General features: G+C 48.9%; 1 protein-coding gene across 1 annotated transcript; it reads right to left on the reverse strand.

Moving 5' to 3' along the window:
• Nucleotides 1-20: 20 nt before the first annotated feature.
• On the reverse strand, nucleotides 21-15,042 carry LOC124470201 (F-box/LRR-repeat protein 7-like). Its single transcript, XM_047023970.1, has 4 exons — nucleotides 14,618-15,042; nucleotides 12,661-12,750; nucleotides 1,711-2,316; nucleotides 21-885 (listed from the first exon to the last, which is right to left on the reverse strand). Exons 1-4 carry the CDS (start codon nucleotides 14,652-14,654, stop codon nucleotides 149-151), a joined length of 1,470 nt encoding a protein of 489 aa, XP_046879926.1. The 5' UTR covers nucleotides 14,655-15,042; the 3' UTR covers nucleotides 21-148.
• Nucleotides 15,043-15,928: the final 886 nt, after the last annotated feature.

The following is a 15,928-nucleotide window of genomic DNA, read 5'->3' on the forward strand; positions in this document are numbered from 1 at the left end:
AAGTAAAGAATGAACAAAAAGGCAAATATTGCACACCAGCTTCCACAACTTTGCTCCTCTCATGCGTGAAACCCCAGAGCAGGAATGTTGCAACATCCACTTGTCAGAGCCCGAATCAAACACCGTCCCCCCCGTCTTTCCACCTCTTTCAGAAAAAGCCAGGGTTTGTGTGCTCGATGACACAACGTCTGCAGTGTCGTCTGACGAATCGCAGCGCGTCCGGCGACACCTCACAGTCCTGCACGTTGAGCAGCTGCAGCTCGCAGCAGTTGGCAGCCAGCGCGCGCAGCCCCCGTCCCGTCACGCTCTCACACGCTCTCAGACTCAGCCTCCTCAGGCCCTGGCAGTACATCGCCAGCTGCTCCAGCCCGCTGTCCGACACCAGCGGGCACTTGCCCACGTCCAGGGAGCGCAGCTTGGGGCAGCTCCTCGCCAGGTGCCCCAGCCCGTGGTCCGTGAGCCCCTCGCAGCCCCGCGCGTTCAGGTAGCGGAGCCGCGGGCAGTAGCGCGCCACGTAACGCACCCCCACGTCGGTGATGCGCCCGCAGTGCGCCACGCTCAGGTAGCGCAGGCAGCCCTCCAGACGGGCCACCTCGCGCAGCCCAAAGTCCCCCACCAGGCGACAGTCGCTGAGGCTGAGCTCGCGCACCGAGGGGCAGTGGAGGGCCAGGTGGCGTAGCGCGTCGTCCGTCAGCCGCGTGCAGCGCCGCAGGTAGAGGTGGGTGAGCCGCGGGCAGTGGGAGGCGATGGTGCGCAGGCCCTCGTCCTCCAGGGAGAAGCAGTCGGTCATGTCCAGGAAGTGGATGGAGATCTGCTGGCCGTGCAGGGGGGGCAACTGGACTGAGGCCTCCTGGGTGAGGCTGATGCAGGTCACCTTGGAGCAGCCTGGGAGGGAACAGGGAGGGAACGGGGAGGTTAACGAGTTGATCTTAACTCTGCTGTTAGCAGTGATTTCATTGAGCATGGTTACTGGTTTCTCTATGGCTTTTTTGGGGATGACGAAGCAATACAAGACCACTTGAGGGTGCCATAGCAGAACCTGCTCTATCTGGCCGACGGCCTAACCCACAGGCCTACTTTCCTCTAAAGGCATGACCAACTTGGATATAACAATATCGAGTCCCTTTTCTTGGGGGAAAAAAAACGTGTCTGGGGATCAATCCTTTCCAGTTAAAGAACTACATCTTCATTTCATTATTGTAAGCTTTAAGAATACCCCGCAAGCGTTTGAGACTATTTTTACAACAAAGAGCCTACTTCCTTTGGTTAATGGTGCTGGTTTCACTTGGCCACCAAAGTCCAGTCAAAGTCAATGTTTTTTGTGTCATTTCCTTGATGAAAGCAGCAGACTGGTGCACTAGCTGGTGTGGAGGAACACAGTCCTGCTCTCGGAGCTGGAGCAAGCCTTTCCTCCCCCACATGGGAGCAGAAGGCTGGCAGAGCGCTCCAAACTCCTTTAATGCTTTTAGCAGCTCCAGAAGCAGGAGAAGCCGGAGAAGGACTGAGAAGAATGGCTCTTTGAGCGGTGGACCGCAGATGTCTGTGATGTCAAGTAGCAGCCACTCCTCGACAAAGCTGGGGACAAAGCACGCTCGACGGTTCAGCAACCTTGCCTGCTACGTTTGGGAGTACCCGGCACTTTCGATTCAACTCACTCACAACTTGGGACTCCCAGAATAATGACCCAAGAGACACGCCTCCCGAGGTTACCTGAGAGGTTGAGGTGCTCCAGGTTGGGGCAGCGGGACACCACCTCGAAGACGGCCTCGTTGGAGATGTTGTAGCAGCCGGCCACCTCCAGGCGCCGCAGCTCCGGGCAGCACTGGGCCACCATGTGCAGGCCCCGGTCGGTGAGCCTCCTGCAGCCAGACACCACCACCGTCTCCAGGGTCAGACACACGTTGGGGGTGTCCTGGCACAGCCGGTGAGTCAGCACCCGGAGGGCGCGGTCGGCGTGGAGCAGCTCCCCGGTCAAGCGGACCGTGGCCCACAGGCGAGGGTCCCACGCCAGGTTGTACCAGCGGCGGCACGCCCGCGCGCAGCGGCACAGCTGATTGGTGGGCAGGTGGCTGAAGATCTGCAGGAGGATGTGGTCGGGGAGGAGGTCGATGGCGGCGTGGTGGTGGCCTTTTGATTGGCGGGTGCGTGTGTGTTGGCCCGGTTGGGAATGCACCATGGCAACTGTTTCTGCTGGGGCGGAGGAGGAGGAGGAGGTGGACTCATGGCCGTTGCTGGGGAGGGCTAGGGGGGAGTGGGAGGGGGGCAGGATGAGGCCAGGGCTGGGGGTGCTTAGGGTCCGCACGCTCGGGTCGGAGCCTGAATATATGGAGAGAAAGGGGAGGGAAAGAGAGAGAGAGTGTGAGAGGGAGAGAAAGAGAGAGACAGAGTGAGACAGAGAGGCAAAGCAGAGAGAAAGATATCAATCACATGCATTGTAGAAGGGAGAAAAAAAGGAGACTTTTCGTGTTAATGTGTGTCTTTTCTCAGTCTGAAAACTATGAAGTATTGTTCCCACAGAAGTCAATACACATTTTTCATTTGTAATTTTGTTTTGCTATTGCGGAGGAACATTTTCTAACCATTCATTTTTATGGAACACTTGACCGCTGCCTTATTTTTTTTAAACAATAAAGCCATTTGTTATTGTCTACTCCATGAGAACGCAAAGCAACTCAAATCCTTTGTATCACAGATGGCACCATAGCCATTCACTCTTTTATCATCAACCGGGCCAAACTAGTGTTGCCATGGATGTCATTATGTTGCCATTATGGGATGTTTGTGTGAAAACGAAGTGTCGAGTTTATCTCGCACGCGCTCAAACGGCAATCAGAGGGGGCCTCCTTATCAGAAGAACCCGTCTGGTTCAAAGTGAACAACTGAGGCTCTTGGTGGTGCGGTTGGTGCTGTGCGGCTGGCCCTGTGTAAACAGCGCTCCTTCCTGACAGATGTCGGCTGATTGCCTGCCGCACGGCGCCGCCGGGAGGCCAGCGGCTGCAGGCGTGAGAGGAGGCTCCGGCTGGATCCCATCACCGTGGCGATGGTGGCGTGAGACCGGGCCGGCCGCGCCCACTTTGGCCCGCTGTGTTAGATCTGATTGGTGGGGCCAGAAGATCATAGGCAGGGTGCTGAGTGCTCTTTGCTGATGTTATCGTCTCCTCCTCCTCACCCCTGAAAGCAGGGGAGGTTACTCGGACTGATAAGAATCACTGAAAGCCCTTGAAAGGAAGTGATGTCACCTTAGTTGTCCTGGTGTGCCGAGGGGTATTATCAGCTAGGAATGAGGTATTAGCGCATGTTGAAATATGAATCTTATGGCTGGGACACTCGTACAATTGCATGATAAGAGGAGAAATGTTTAGGGGAAATATGCCGGTGTCTTAATCTCCCCACCTTCATTTTCTTCAGCTGTCAAGCCTCCTGCACGAAAACATGAGTGTGGGAAAGAGCTCCACGATATATCTCTCCACCATTAATAAATGATTCCCAAAAGGACAACAAATACTGTTCCAATGCCAAACCGATGCCAAGATCCTGACCTACAGAGTAATTCAACATTATTGGTGTTATGGCTGGTCTCTGGTTATTATTTGGGTCACACCTTAGTCACGAGCAGCAACTGGACACTTTATGGTGTAATGTGATATCAAAATATATGGTGGCACCGCAGCCAATATCCAAGTAGGACATTTAGAGGCAGCTTTTAACGTTAATCATGGAAATTCAATTATGTGGATTTATAGATGCTTGCAGACATTGTCAGCTGTGTCTGGGCTGTCTGTGTGTCCCTCTTTCTGCCTGTCATGTAGATTTGTGTGAACAGACAGGCAGACAGACAGACAGACAGACAGACAGGCAGTCAGGCAGGCAGGTAAACAGACAGACAGACAGCTACTCCATCCTGCAGATGTGCATTCCAGGCCTGACCTGAGATCAGTCTGACTTGGCCAGGGAGTGATGACATCCACAGGCTCATCCTCTCCCGGGGACATGTCCTTGCTATTGGACCTGACTGAAACACGAGGTGAAAAAGGCACAGCCTTCCTCGCTAGGCCTCAGACAAAAACTCTCCAAACCCAAAGAATACTTATAAACAGTAGAGCTTGAGGACTGAAATCTTTACGTCATACTAGAAGTCCATATTGGGAAAACATATCTCATCCACTATCGGAAATGTCATTGGGCTGTGGTTGTGGGTTGGTAGCTATCAGGGGCTAGTGGTGGCCTTGGCGGTAGAACACTTGGGCTGCACTTCTCTAGGGTGGTCCTTTCTTAGCGGGTTCCACTTGAATGATGGGACGTGTTTAACATGAAACGCCAGCATGTACAGTGGTCACGGTTGGATGTGTCCCCGAAAGCAGATCTAATTTGTGGTGACACGTATCACTTCCACAGAGCCTCAATAGAGGACCAATATTTCATCAACACCCAGGGGATTTAGTGGCCCGAAGAAAGAAAAAAAAGGGGGGGGGGGGATATGCCTCTCAAATGATATGCCTCTCAAATGTGTTCATTCCTGTCCAAATAGTGATGGCAAATAGTTGTTCTAAGCTCCTTTGTTTTTTCTAGTACTTCACAAATATGTGCAGATTCCTCAGCTAATCCCTCGTGTTTGTGGATTTAGCCTGTGTTTAGGCAATGTTTCTCCGACATAACTTGGAAAACACATACGACATATCACTCCGCACAAGCGGAGCGGTGGACAGGGGGAAAACATCTGCCTGGGGAATGCCTGACAGCTACGCCGCTTGATCTATTGGATGTGATGGATGAGCAGGCCACTGCTTAATGATCCACACTCTGGCTAATGCAGTGGAGTTCGCACAGTATGCAGGAGACACAACCATCTGCCACTGGCCAAGAAGCGACTTTCCAAATGGCGTAATTACACGTGTCACTGATCCTATGAGTGTTCCAAGACTAGAGAATCCCAGTGCTGTTAATTAGGCTACGTTTCCCTCCCATCACTCCTATCCACGCCCTCCGCACAGCTGGTGGGAAGAGTTCACCAAAGACAGCTTCCCATTGTGTTCTTTTCACTCTATTTTCGGAGCGAGCACCTGGGTTTCTTTTCTGAGGACCAGCGGAGTTTATAAGGATGGGTAAAACCAAAAAAAGAAGATGAATTTCTCAAGGAGACCAAGAAGGCCTTGTCAACCGGCTGATGGTGCCATCTGCTTTCTATCAATGAATAAACACGGATCAAGTGTGAAGCAGTGGTTTGAGTCGGAAAGTCTGCTCTTCACAGACTAGAACCAAAGATCCAAACCCCTTGCTAAACATTACCCCACTACTGTTTGCAGAGGAAACAGACCTCTCAGCAGTTTCAATTGTTTAATAACTTTTGATTGAAAACAGAGTGTTACGAGAAAACGTCGACTCCAACCTTCGCATGGGTTGAACCTCTCCAGCCAGACCATAAGTTATAAAAGTTGAACTTCCCTCTGTGGTTCTATGCTTCATGAGGACCCGATCTTGGAAAGATGCCGAAAGACGGGCACAACATCTCGAGCCAAACACTCCCTCGCCATTAGGAGTCACACAAAGTCTCTTTTGACAGTCCAAGTTCATTATGGTCTTCTTGTGAAAACCGTCAACCCTGGACAAACAAAGCTGGTGGAACTGTAGACCAACACAAGTATGCAGATAAACAACAAGGCAGACATAACATGAGGATCCAGCCAAAACAAATCACTTGAAAAAAGAAACAATCCCAGGTTGAAACACGGAGAAGAACATCTTGGAACAATATAGATCAGTCTTTGTTTTGTGGCTATGGCCTGGCAGCGTGCTCAACCACTCAGTTTAGTTCAATTTTAGTGACCAAATTCAAAACTTCATTTACAGAGTCCAACTCTTCTCCAGCTTCTGAATTCTCTATTTTCGCACGGAACTACCAACCAATCCTGACCGTTCCAAACACAAACACTTCTTGTTTTGATTGTCAAACCTGTTTGTTAACCTGCATTGCCCTTCACATGAACCCCCGATAAGTGGAAACTTTCTTCAGTCGGAGATATCAGGCGAAACAGTCGAACATCTGGCCTTTAAAGTTGGACTGGGCACAAGAGACAGGGAGGAAAATAAAAAAGAAATGCGTGTGCTCTGAGTGGGTCACCACACCAAAGCATTCACCATGGATGCCTTATGCAGTAACGATCCACTGAAGTTCTCCCTCTCCTCTAACCCTCTCCTCAGCAGGATCTCATTAACAAAGGCTAAGCTCACTTCGCATGTGGTGAAGCATTCTTTAAAACCGGAAGTCCAAAGTCAATCAATGAGAAGCATCGGTAGATTCGGCGACTGCATGCACAAGAGCCCGGGCACGTGCACGTGTCGGTACGGTGAGTTCATCCGTTAAAGTGGCTCGAACGTAGAGGACGAACGAAAGGGAAAAGAGCCGGAGGGGAGAGAACCGACACACAAGCACCACAAGAGGGAGAAAGTGAGAGAAGGCCACCCCCCCCCCCAAAAAGAGGGAAGATAAGTAAAAAGAAAATACAAAAAAAAAAGGCTGCTGATACCAGAGCCTGAGACAAGTGCACATCAGACAAGGTCAAACCTTGACGCAGTCCAGTAATAAACCGAGGACCTCTTCATAAGATCTCTCAGGACAGTGAAGAAAGTTCCTCGACTAATGCTGCAGCATCTGGCAAGACAGACCAATCTATGACATCAGTGCCAGTACTCCTGTGACACATTCCTTCCCTCCAGACTTTCCACTGAGGTCTTCCTGCCCTGACTAGAAGGGTGACCATGGGGATGCCGTGGGAAAGTGAGGGAACTTTCAAACACTAACTGGCAGTTGATTGTCTTGTGTCAAGTCACTTTTCCAAATCCACCTAGGGGGAAAATAGCATGTCATGAGAAAATCCACATGGATTTGGGGGATTTCAGAATGTCCCAAGATTTTCAGTTTGATTTGAGTACATTTGACAAGAGTATATGCAAGATGCTTGTGCAACCGTGCTGTGAGTTAAGAGTTAGGTGGGAGGGCAGGGTCAGTTGCTGAGGTGTGAGTTGATATTTCAGTGTGGCCGAACAGCTTGCCTATCACAAGGGCCTTCACTACAGGAAGCTGTTACGTCACTAGACAAGCTCAGAGTACAATGGGGCCTTGCGTTCCACTCACAACGTGCATACTAGGGCAGGAAACTGTGGGAGTTCAAAATGCCTGGCTCCCTCCCACCCCCATGGCCTTCTCCTTTCTCTAGCCCCGACCCAGGCTCCCACACCTAGTATGTATCTCACTGAGCATGTGCAGTAGGGCTCCTCTTGAACCTCTGACATGCACCCCCAAAAACAACATGAGTATCCTCCAGACTCAGGGCCTCTGAGGGCCTCCCTGTCGGCTCCAAGGACACATAGGCTCTCCCCCTCTCCTATCCTCCCTCTCCCTCTTTCCTCTCCACCCCTCTGTCTATCCTCCTCCTCCTTCTTTCCTATCCCTCCCCCTCCCTCTCTCTCTATTGTTCTCCTCTCCCTCTCCTCCTGCTTCTCTGCGCTCCCCCCCCTTCTCTCGTGCTCTCTCCTCCTTCTCTCCTCTCCCCCCCCCCTTCTCGCTTTCCTCTCCCCCCTCCTTTTGTCCTCATCATCCTCCTCTCTGCTCTGCTCTCCTCTCCTTCTCCTCCTCCTTCTCTACTACTCCACCACCTTCTCTCTTCTCCTCTCCTCTCCCCCTCCTCCTATCTTCCACCTCCTTCTCTCTTCTCCTCTCCTCTCCCCCTCCTCCTATCTTCCACCTCCTTCTCTCTTCTCCTCTCCTCTCCCCCTCCTCCTATCTTCCACCTCCTTCTCTCTTCTCCTCTCCTCTCCCCCTCCTTCTATCTTCCACCTCCTTCTCTCCTATCCTCTCCTTCCCCTCGCCTCCCCCTCCCTCTCTCCTCCCCCTCCGTCTCACGTCTCCTCACATCGTAAATCTTCTGCAAGGACTGCAGGCGCTCAAACATCCGACAGACCGCCAGACCTGGGGTTTGCTCTACTATAGTTCCCTCCCTCATAGAGAGAGAGGGAGAAAGAGAGAGCGCGAGCGAGAGACAGAGAGAGATACAGAGAGAGACAGAGAGAGCGAGAGGCCTTTGTGTGTGTCTATTTATCACAGTACTAATTCCCCAGAACGGAGATGACATTCTGGGCTCCAAAAGCAATCTTGCATCAGGACCCGACTGATCCAGTCTCTTGCACAGCACTGACTGTGAAACATAAGGAGGTGACGCAGAATTTACCGTTCGCTAAATCAGGATATCAAGCGCGGGCAAACAGTTTCCGCTCCATTGAGTGAGTTTGAGGTGGGGTTTTTGAACGTTCGGCCACCTTTAGATGAGGTGCAGTACAGACAGCAAGTGTGGGGTGACAGCTCCGGTAAATGTGCCACAGTAAAACCGTGGGTAGCATTTGCCTCGCGCCACACATGTGCACATCAGATCACAGAGGACTGGGGGAAACCAACACGAGCCCAAAGAGTTGGTTTGGTCATGATGGGGAACCGATGTAGTGATCTCATGTGGTGGGAGCCCCAGAGAGAGTGAAGGGGGTAGGAGGCAGGGAGCTTGGAAGGCAACATTGCTACAAGTCTCCCTCTTTGGCAGTGAGGGGTGTAAGGATGTAGGGCTGTCATTTTCCTCTCATCCACAGGTCACAGCTGCCTCCGTCTCGACTGTCACTCTATGCTGCGTAATGACAAAAAACCTGGAGGAGAGAGGTGGAGATAAGTCCAGAAAACTTTCAGCCAATGCGAGGTAAAGCCCGTTAACCACCTCTGACGTCATACTGGCACACATAATCACTTAGACCCAGGTGTATTGCAAGCCAAACCATCCGTGCGAGGCCAAAATCTAACATGCAGGAGTGTGCTCCTGCCAAATGGCTTCCTTTCCCTCACTCCTGTCAAACATGTTGTAGTTATAATACTGAAAAGTGGGTTTCAGTAGAGGGAAAGCAAAATGGCAACTGCGTTCGAGAGAAAGAGAGAAAGAGAGAGAGAGAGAGAGAGAGAGAGAGAGAGAGAGAGAGGAGAGGAATAAGCATTGATCTGAGCAGAGTTATGAGATGGAAAGCTGCTCAACGGCCGGCCTTCCTTCCCCTCCTCCTTCAGTAAACCACTTCCACTTGTTTTTCTTTTTCTTTCACAATCTCGGCTCCAGCCCTTTTCGGTGACTTTTCGCTCAAATTTCCTGACTCTGGGAGCGAAGCAAGAAGGGGGAGGGGAGGTCGACAGAGGCTGTGGTGGATACAGCAGACTGTATACAGCGATGGCCTTCTTCTTTCACAGGTTTTTTCCCATTGAATAAGCACAATAGATTTGTAAAACAAACAAGACTGTAAGGCAAACCCTTCTCCTGTCTCCAGTCATACTAACTCTTCACACAATACTGTACACACCACACATATCATATACGATTCCATCTGTAAAGAATTGCTCAAGTGAACATGTTTTAAAGTTCTTCTCCCCAGACAGGGATAAAGCTCAAACACTGCTCCTGGTAATCCCCCAGCAGCAGTCAAACACAAGAGTCGGGGGTCTTGAGGGCTAGTCTGGCACCTGCCAGACGTTTCCCTGTAGAAACAGCGAGCCTTCCTCCTCTAAACAAACCAGCCTGCCTGTCGGAGCACCTCTCAACACAGCTGTCGAGTTGGAGAACAAATGGTGGCTGGACCCACAACTTGGGCACGGCCGAAACGTTTCAGCAACGCTCTGAAAACACACAGCGGCTACCCGAGTGTGAAGTTTGTCAGGCGTCTGTTATTGTTTGTTTAGGAAGAGACCGCCACCATGGCAGATATACTGTATGCAGGGACGTAGCCCCGGGCCTACCCAATTTGTTCTAAGGCCTACCCAAAAACGAAAATATATCCGAAAAAATTATGCACCGGGTGCACATCGAAAGGTTAATAGGTAAAAAAAACGGAAAATATGCCTATCCATGTTTTTCTAGGCCTACCCAAATATATTATTCTGGCTACGCCCCTGACTGTATGACCTGCGTTACTTCACAATCTGACTGGAGGGCAACCTGAAGGTTCGGGTAAAATGAACCTCAAGGAAATCACAAGGAGCCCCTGTGAAGATAACCTTACATCCAAGCAGTGCTGAGCTGTCCTGATTACAGGACAACATCCACAAACAACATATTTCACAGATGAATCATTCATAGTGCATAGTCCCATAGACAGGATGAAAAAAAGTTCACGAGAGTAAGGGGATGGTTTACAAATAGATGAAGTACGGGGGATTTATGGCCCTTGGGAGGGTCAAAATATTAACATGTTGGAGACAGGAGAGTTCTTTACTCAGTAGTGTTTAGACTGCTCAGACGATCCTTGTTCTGACCCCAGGAAGGCCACAGGGGAACACACCAGAACAATTACAGTTCTGAGGACAAAAACGTTATTTCTGACTTCATGGTAAGATATGTAACAAGTTCCATGTGTGGGTTATTAAATAATTTTCAATTACTCTTGAAGTTTCAATAGTGAGAATTAGTCTCTCAAGCACCCTAATACATAACTTTCCCCACACACTCTGTTATCCTGTGTCCCTTGTTCCCCCGGCAGACAGGAAGGAAGCAGGCATGTGTATTTTTCTCAGCATTCCCTGTTTCTACGCTGCCTTCCTGGTGCCATAACTAATCCCAGATACGCCTGTATCGAGCATACTGTCTCACAGTAACATGGCCGTGATAGGCTCAACTTCCCCACTTGCTCTTTCCCTTATCAGGGCCTGAAGAAGGCCGACACACAACCCCAGGACGCAGGACACGTCTCCACACCAGTCCTGGTTGTCGACTGCACTGACGTGCCGTCTATTTTACGCACGCTATTTCCATGTCCACATTCCTGAGGTACCCTGGGGTACAGGGCTGCTGGAGCAGGGGCTTCCACGACCAGACGCCGAGAGGTCAGAGGTGAAGCCCTACTGTGACGCGACTGCTGAATCTCATCCCACCGGAGGAATGCACAGTCGGCAGCTCGTAAGCACGTCAGCCGCAAGCTCTCCTCAATAATTCAAATTATGCTGGATGACTTCATCACGAGGCAATGCCCAAATGCACAGCTTTTGTTCTTGGGTTTCATGAGTGGGAGGTGCCTTTTCCTTTTGCTTCTTCATGGCAAGAAACATGGCCGACAACTGGATGTTCTGGTCAGAGGATAGGCAAGAGAGTGAGTCTCACAGTAACTTGATACTCACAGTGAGACACTCCTCTTTAAAACCAAGTCAAGGCCGTGTTCGGGCCAGCATGATAACAGAGCAAAGAGAGAGAGAGAGTGCTGTGTTGTTAAAACAACATCGCTGCTGAATCTTAACACGAGCCGATCCACGGACTGGAGACCATCCGCTCCTATTCAACAGCACGTACCGGTTAAAACCTCTGATGGATCCAGATGATCATCTTACTCACAATCCGAGCAGGCCAGACTGCATCCTGATTCGTTTAAATGGCTCTTGGGGCTTGTGTGTGTGCTTGTGTTCTGTATATAAGTGTGTGTTGAAGGCTGGGGGGGATGGGTGGGGGGCGGGGTGGGTGAGTGAGTGGGCGGGCGGGGTGGGTGGGTGGGTGGTGGGGTACTGTGGTTGTGTGAGTTCCAGGCCATGCATTTACTCCCACTTAGCAGTATGAAAAAGGTTCCCATTTCTGTCATAACCCTGGAGGCCTATTCTGGTCAGGCAGCCACCAGCCTCGACCTCCTGTCTCACACAGGTTGTTCTACCAGCAGACACACGCAGCCAAATGATCCATTTCCCATAATTCCTTGGTCTGGTGTTCCAGAAGCCTCTGGATTTGCAGATTTCCAGTGAGTCAGCATTTCCGTCACAGCTTAGAGAAAAACAATACAGTGCCTTGTCTGAAATTCAGACTGTGCACCAACTCAAAGTCCCTATGAACTGACCCATTAACCTTTCGCGCAATTGATTGTTATTACATAACCGCACTCTATAGGACTGGATTGTAGACGGAGGTCTTTGCCAGAGGTATTCATACAGAGTGGCACACTTGCAACAGAGCTGCTTTCAAATCTGCTGTTCCACGCAGTGCCATGGTGAGACCTTGTTCATCCAGCCATCTCTACTGTCCCTCATCTACACCTTCCACTGTCTGGCTGAGTGACAGTTAAAACTACAGGCTAGACTATGAGTTGGTTTTTCTTGTGGTCTACTGAATCCCACAATACCTCATTCCTCAAAGCATGTATAAAAAAAGATAGGAGACTATGCAAAAAAGGGAGGATTTAAGTGTTTGAAAATTGCCTGACCTTTGAATATGATGGAACAGAAGATTGAAGCTTGGTAGACACTAAAGACAGTTATGTGAAACACATTCTAAACGGCTGAAAACCTATACACACATACACGCAGAATTCACACACAGGCTACACATTAGCCATGATATAACCACAGTTTGGACAAGCATTCTTCCACTGTGAGGGGGATGGAGGTTTGAAATAGCGGACAAGAAAGGCCTTTGGCTACTTGGGTCTGATGGGAGCCGTGAGTTTGTTTTCAATTTAGGGTTATCCCAGGAACACACAAGTTTCTCCAAAAATAGGCAGTATAACAAAAAAAGAGGGGGGGGGGGGGGTTCAGGAAAGGGATGGGGGAAGATGGGGGATGAGGAAAAGGAGCGGGGGCGGGGGGTGAATAATGAACACCAGATGCCTTACCTTCGGTGGTAGCTACATTCTTTGGAGCTTTAGTCGGTGTGTGATCCGTACTTGAACTAATGTCAGAAGAGATGCTGGAGCTCCCTTTGCCTGTGAGAGAACATTCAAGAAACACAGTCAGTCAGGGCATGAGGTCTACACCATTGGACTGCTGAGAAGATGGCCCAATCCCGACTCATGACCAACAATCCAAAATGATGCCAACAAATAAAACCAGTAAACGTTTCATGTTTAGATTCGGTCCTGTTTCCCTCTTCCCCCAGTTGTGGTTCCACTCGTTCTCCATGAGACTCCTATGAGGAGCTGAGGCCTGCTGGTGGGGCAGTTGTTTATTGCTCTTCATTCCTCCGTCAGATCATAAATACAGCGTTGTGGCTTCACTAAGAACAGGAGGTCAGTGCTTTCGCCCAGCGTGAGAGGCTAAGAGGTATTCCCAAACAGTCACACCCACGACTCACGCCTAAGTACACACACATCAAGGACAGTCGTTTTCACTGAGTCGACTTGAGTGGTGTGCATGTAAAAGCACAAAAGGAGAAAATATAGTCTGTAGAGCTAGTCTGTTAAAAGAGGCCTGCCTCTGTTGTTTAAAAGGTTTAGCCTTCTTGGAACTCCTCACTCGTACGACTAGCTTACAGTGCTTTTCAAATTCTATACATCTCCCCTTGACATGTGTACACGCGCACATATCCACAGGCTCACATACATGCATGACTCGTATATTACTACCCTTTAGAGAGGCCTAATGCAAATCGTATGTCTCCTTCTCCTCCAAACTGCTGTGCGAGGCAGACAACGTTGTTGTGGTGACATCACCGAGCCAGCACATCTGCTCTGGCTTCCACCACAGTCCTCGAAAGTGACTCACAGCCTCTCGATGAAGGTCCAGGCAGATGTTCTTCTGTGGGCTCCTCCAGCCACGAATGTCTAGCTCCGTCCCTGTCTTCACTGTGATGCTATAGAGAACTCTCCAACAGAACCAAGTGAAACCCCTTGAGGTGCCACGGTCGCTCACCGGATAAGTGCGCATCCCATGAAGGCAGGGTCCTTACCATAGCGGCCCTGGGTTCGAATCTGGCCCGGGCCCTTAGGTGCATGTCTTCCCTGTCTCTCTCCCTACCTTTCATGTCACATGTCACAAGTCAAAACTATAAAGCATAACAATGAAGAAAAATGCGAACAATATCCTTAAAAAGAAGAACATATAACCTGTATCAAACCATAGTAATTGTACACATTAGGCTCATCTCCAGACTCCATGTGCTGCTGACCCATTCTGAGGAAGAGATGGTCGAGGCGCCTGCTGGTATTTGTGGGAAACAGTTTTCAAAAAGATCCCACTTCCTGTCTTCTGCTTTTGCTAATGTGTTAAAGGGGATGTTATTTAGGCATTGATTGCTGTAGAGGTGTTGAAGATGGCAGAAGTGATTACAAACTAATAAGACCAAATTCCCAAATGCAGATAGGATGCTGAAGGGTTAACATAGCTTGAAATGTGTTATAGACATTGATCTTACTATTACCTATTTTTCATTCCTGCAAATGTGGGAAATGTGTCTTGTAAATGTAACTTCCCACTCGAACTACACTCCACTGTCATCATATGTCACCATAGCTGTCACTGACACTGAGGTAAGCTTTTGATGTATAATATACATCTTCATACAATACAAAGGCCTGCATCATCACGGAAACGGAGTGCCCTACACCACCTAACTTCTTTAATAAGGACACTTCGGCAAATCATTCAAGGACTTGCCCATTACTGTAATTTTCTGGAGAAGGGGTGGACGTTTGCTCGAATAATGGGACGTAACCAGACGGGTCATGTCATATTCTGGGGAAAAATCCCCAAAGCTACGTACAATTCAAGATAAAAGAGAGGTGAAAACTACAATCTTAAAATCACAAACACCTCACGATACTTTTACCAAGTCTGGACATTCCAAAAACCTACCTTCGCTCCCGTACTGTTTCCCATTGTTCGCACCCATCCTAAAGACTGCATAATCTATGTGCAAAACTCATCCGAAAAGTCATCCCAAAAAATTACAGTCCAGGACACTCGTGAGAGCCAACGAACAAGATAATAGATTCAAAATGAATTATTTCTGGACCGTTGACTTCAAATGGTTAATCCAGATGTTGACGGAGTAACGGGGAGTAAGAACGTTTCAACATTACGCAAACCTAACCGGATTACTTCATCTTCAAGAGGAGACAATACGTTTTAGGTCCAAGCGTTGTCAAATTTCGAGTCTTTTCGGGACTGCATTGTTTTTACAAACTCTGCTATCGAGAGGAATCAAAAAGCATTCTCAAAAGCTCTAAATGGCAAGCAGCTGTTGATCAGGTTGCGTGCAGTCCTTGAGGCCGCCACGACTGCCCAGTAACTTTTGACAATCGAGACGCACAGTTCTCTTCCAGATTTAAAGAGACAGAACGTACTGGGGGACCAAGGCCGTTCACACAATGTAAAATTGACTCTTGTCATCATTTCAAAATAATTAACTAATATGCAACAATACAATATCTCACAGTAGGCTACACCCTTTGTATTCCTTTCAAAGGTTGTTAAACCAGACTGTTTGGGGGCCTAACCATCCGAAACGTCCATATTTCAATCACCATACAAGCCTACACTGTAACTCTATTCTAAAAACGCACAAAAGCTTCTCAATCTCCATAATCCCTAACTCTAACATTTCAGTTTCAAGGATGTATCTCCAACTGCAGCTAAACTGGTAAGGTGTTGATACCAGTAAAGACATGTTCTGGGGATATGGATGCTTTTAAGTTGCATGATCTTCTTTTACAGTGTTTGATTGGCTTACATGGTACCAATCAAGTCGCTTTTTGGCTGTCCTCTCAGGGTCAAATGCCAAACCTTAAAGTCTTTATGGGCAACAATCTATGCCACACCGGAATGAACACCAAGAATGTGTTCTACTTCCATGCATATGAGCGTGAGAGGTAAATTAACAAGATGGATCTGAAGCCAGACTCATAAAAACTGGTGTGACCAACCAATTCTTAACTCTAACCCCTAACTAGTACACAATCTGATGGTTCATTTTAACATGTACAAAATTGGCACTTCACGTGAATCTTCATTATTATATAGTCTGACAATGCAGTGCTACGTTAGATATTTTTAAGTACATGTTGCCTGGTCAGGAGTCGTTTCAGGTTCAAACACCATTGTCCATCTGCCATATTTGAAGTATACCCGTAAATTATGACAAACCATTTGGCCTTCTGCCCTTGA

The sequence above is a fragment of the Hypomesus transpacificus genome, chromosome 8 (genome assembly GCF_021917145.1).
Source record: "Hypomesus transpacificus isolate Combined female chromosome 8, fHypTra1, whole genome shotgun sequence".
Classification (NCBI taxonomy): domain Eukaryota; kingdom Metazoa; phylum Chordata; class Actinopteri; order Osmeriformes; family Osmeridae; genus Hypomesus; species Hypomesus transpacificus.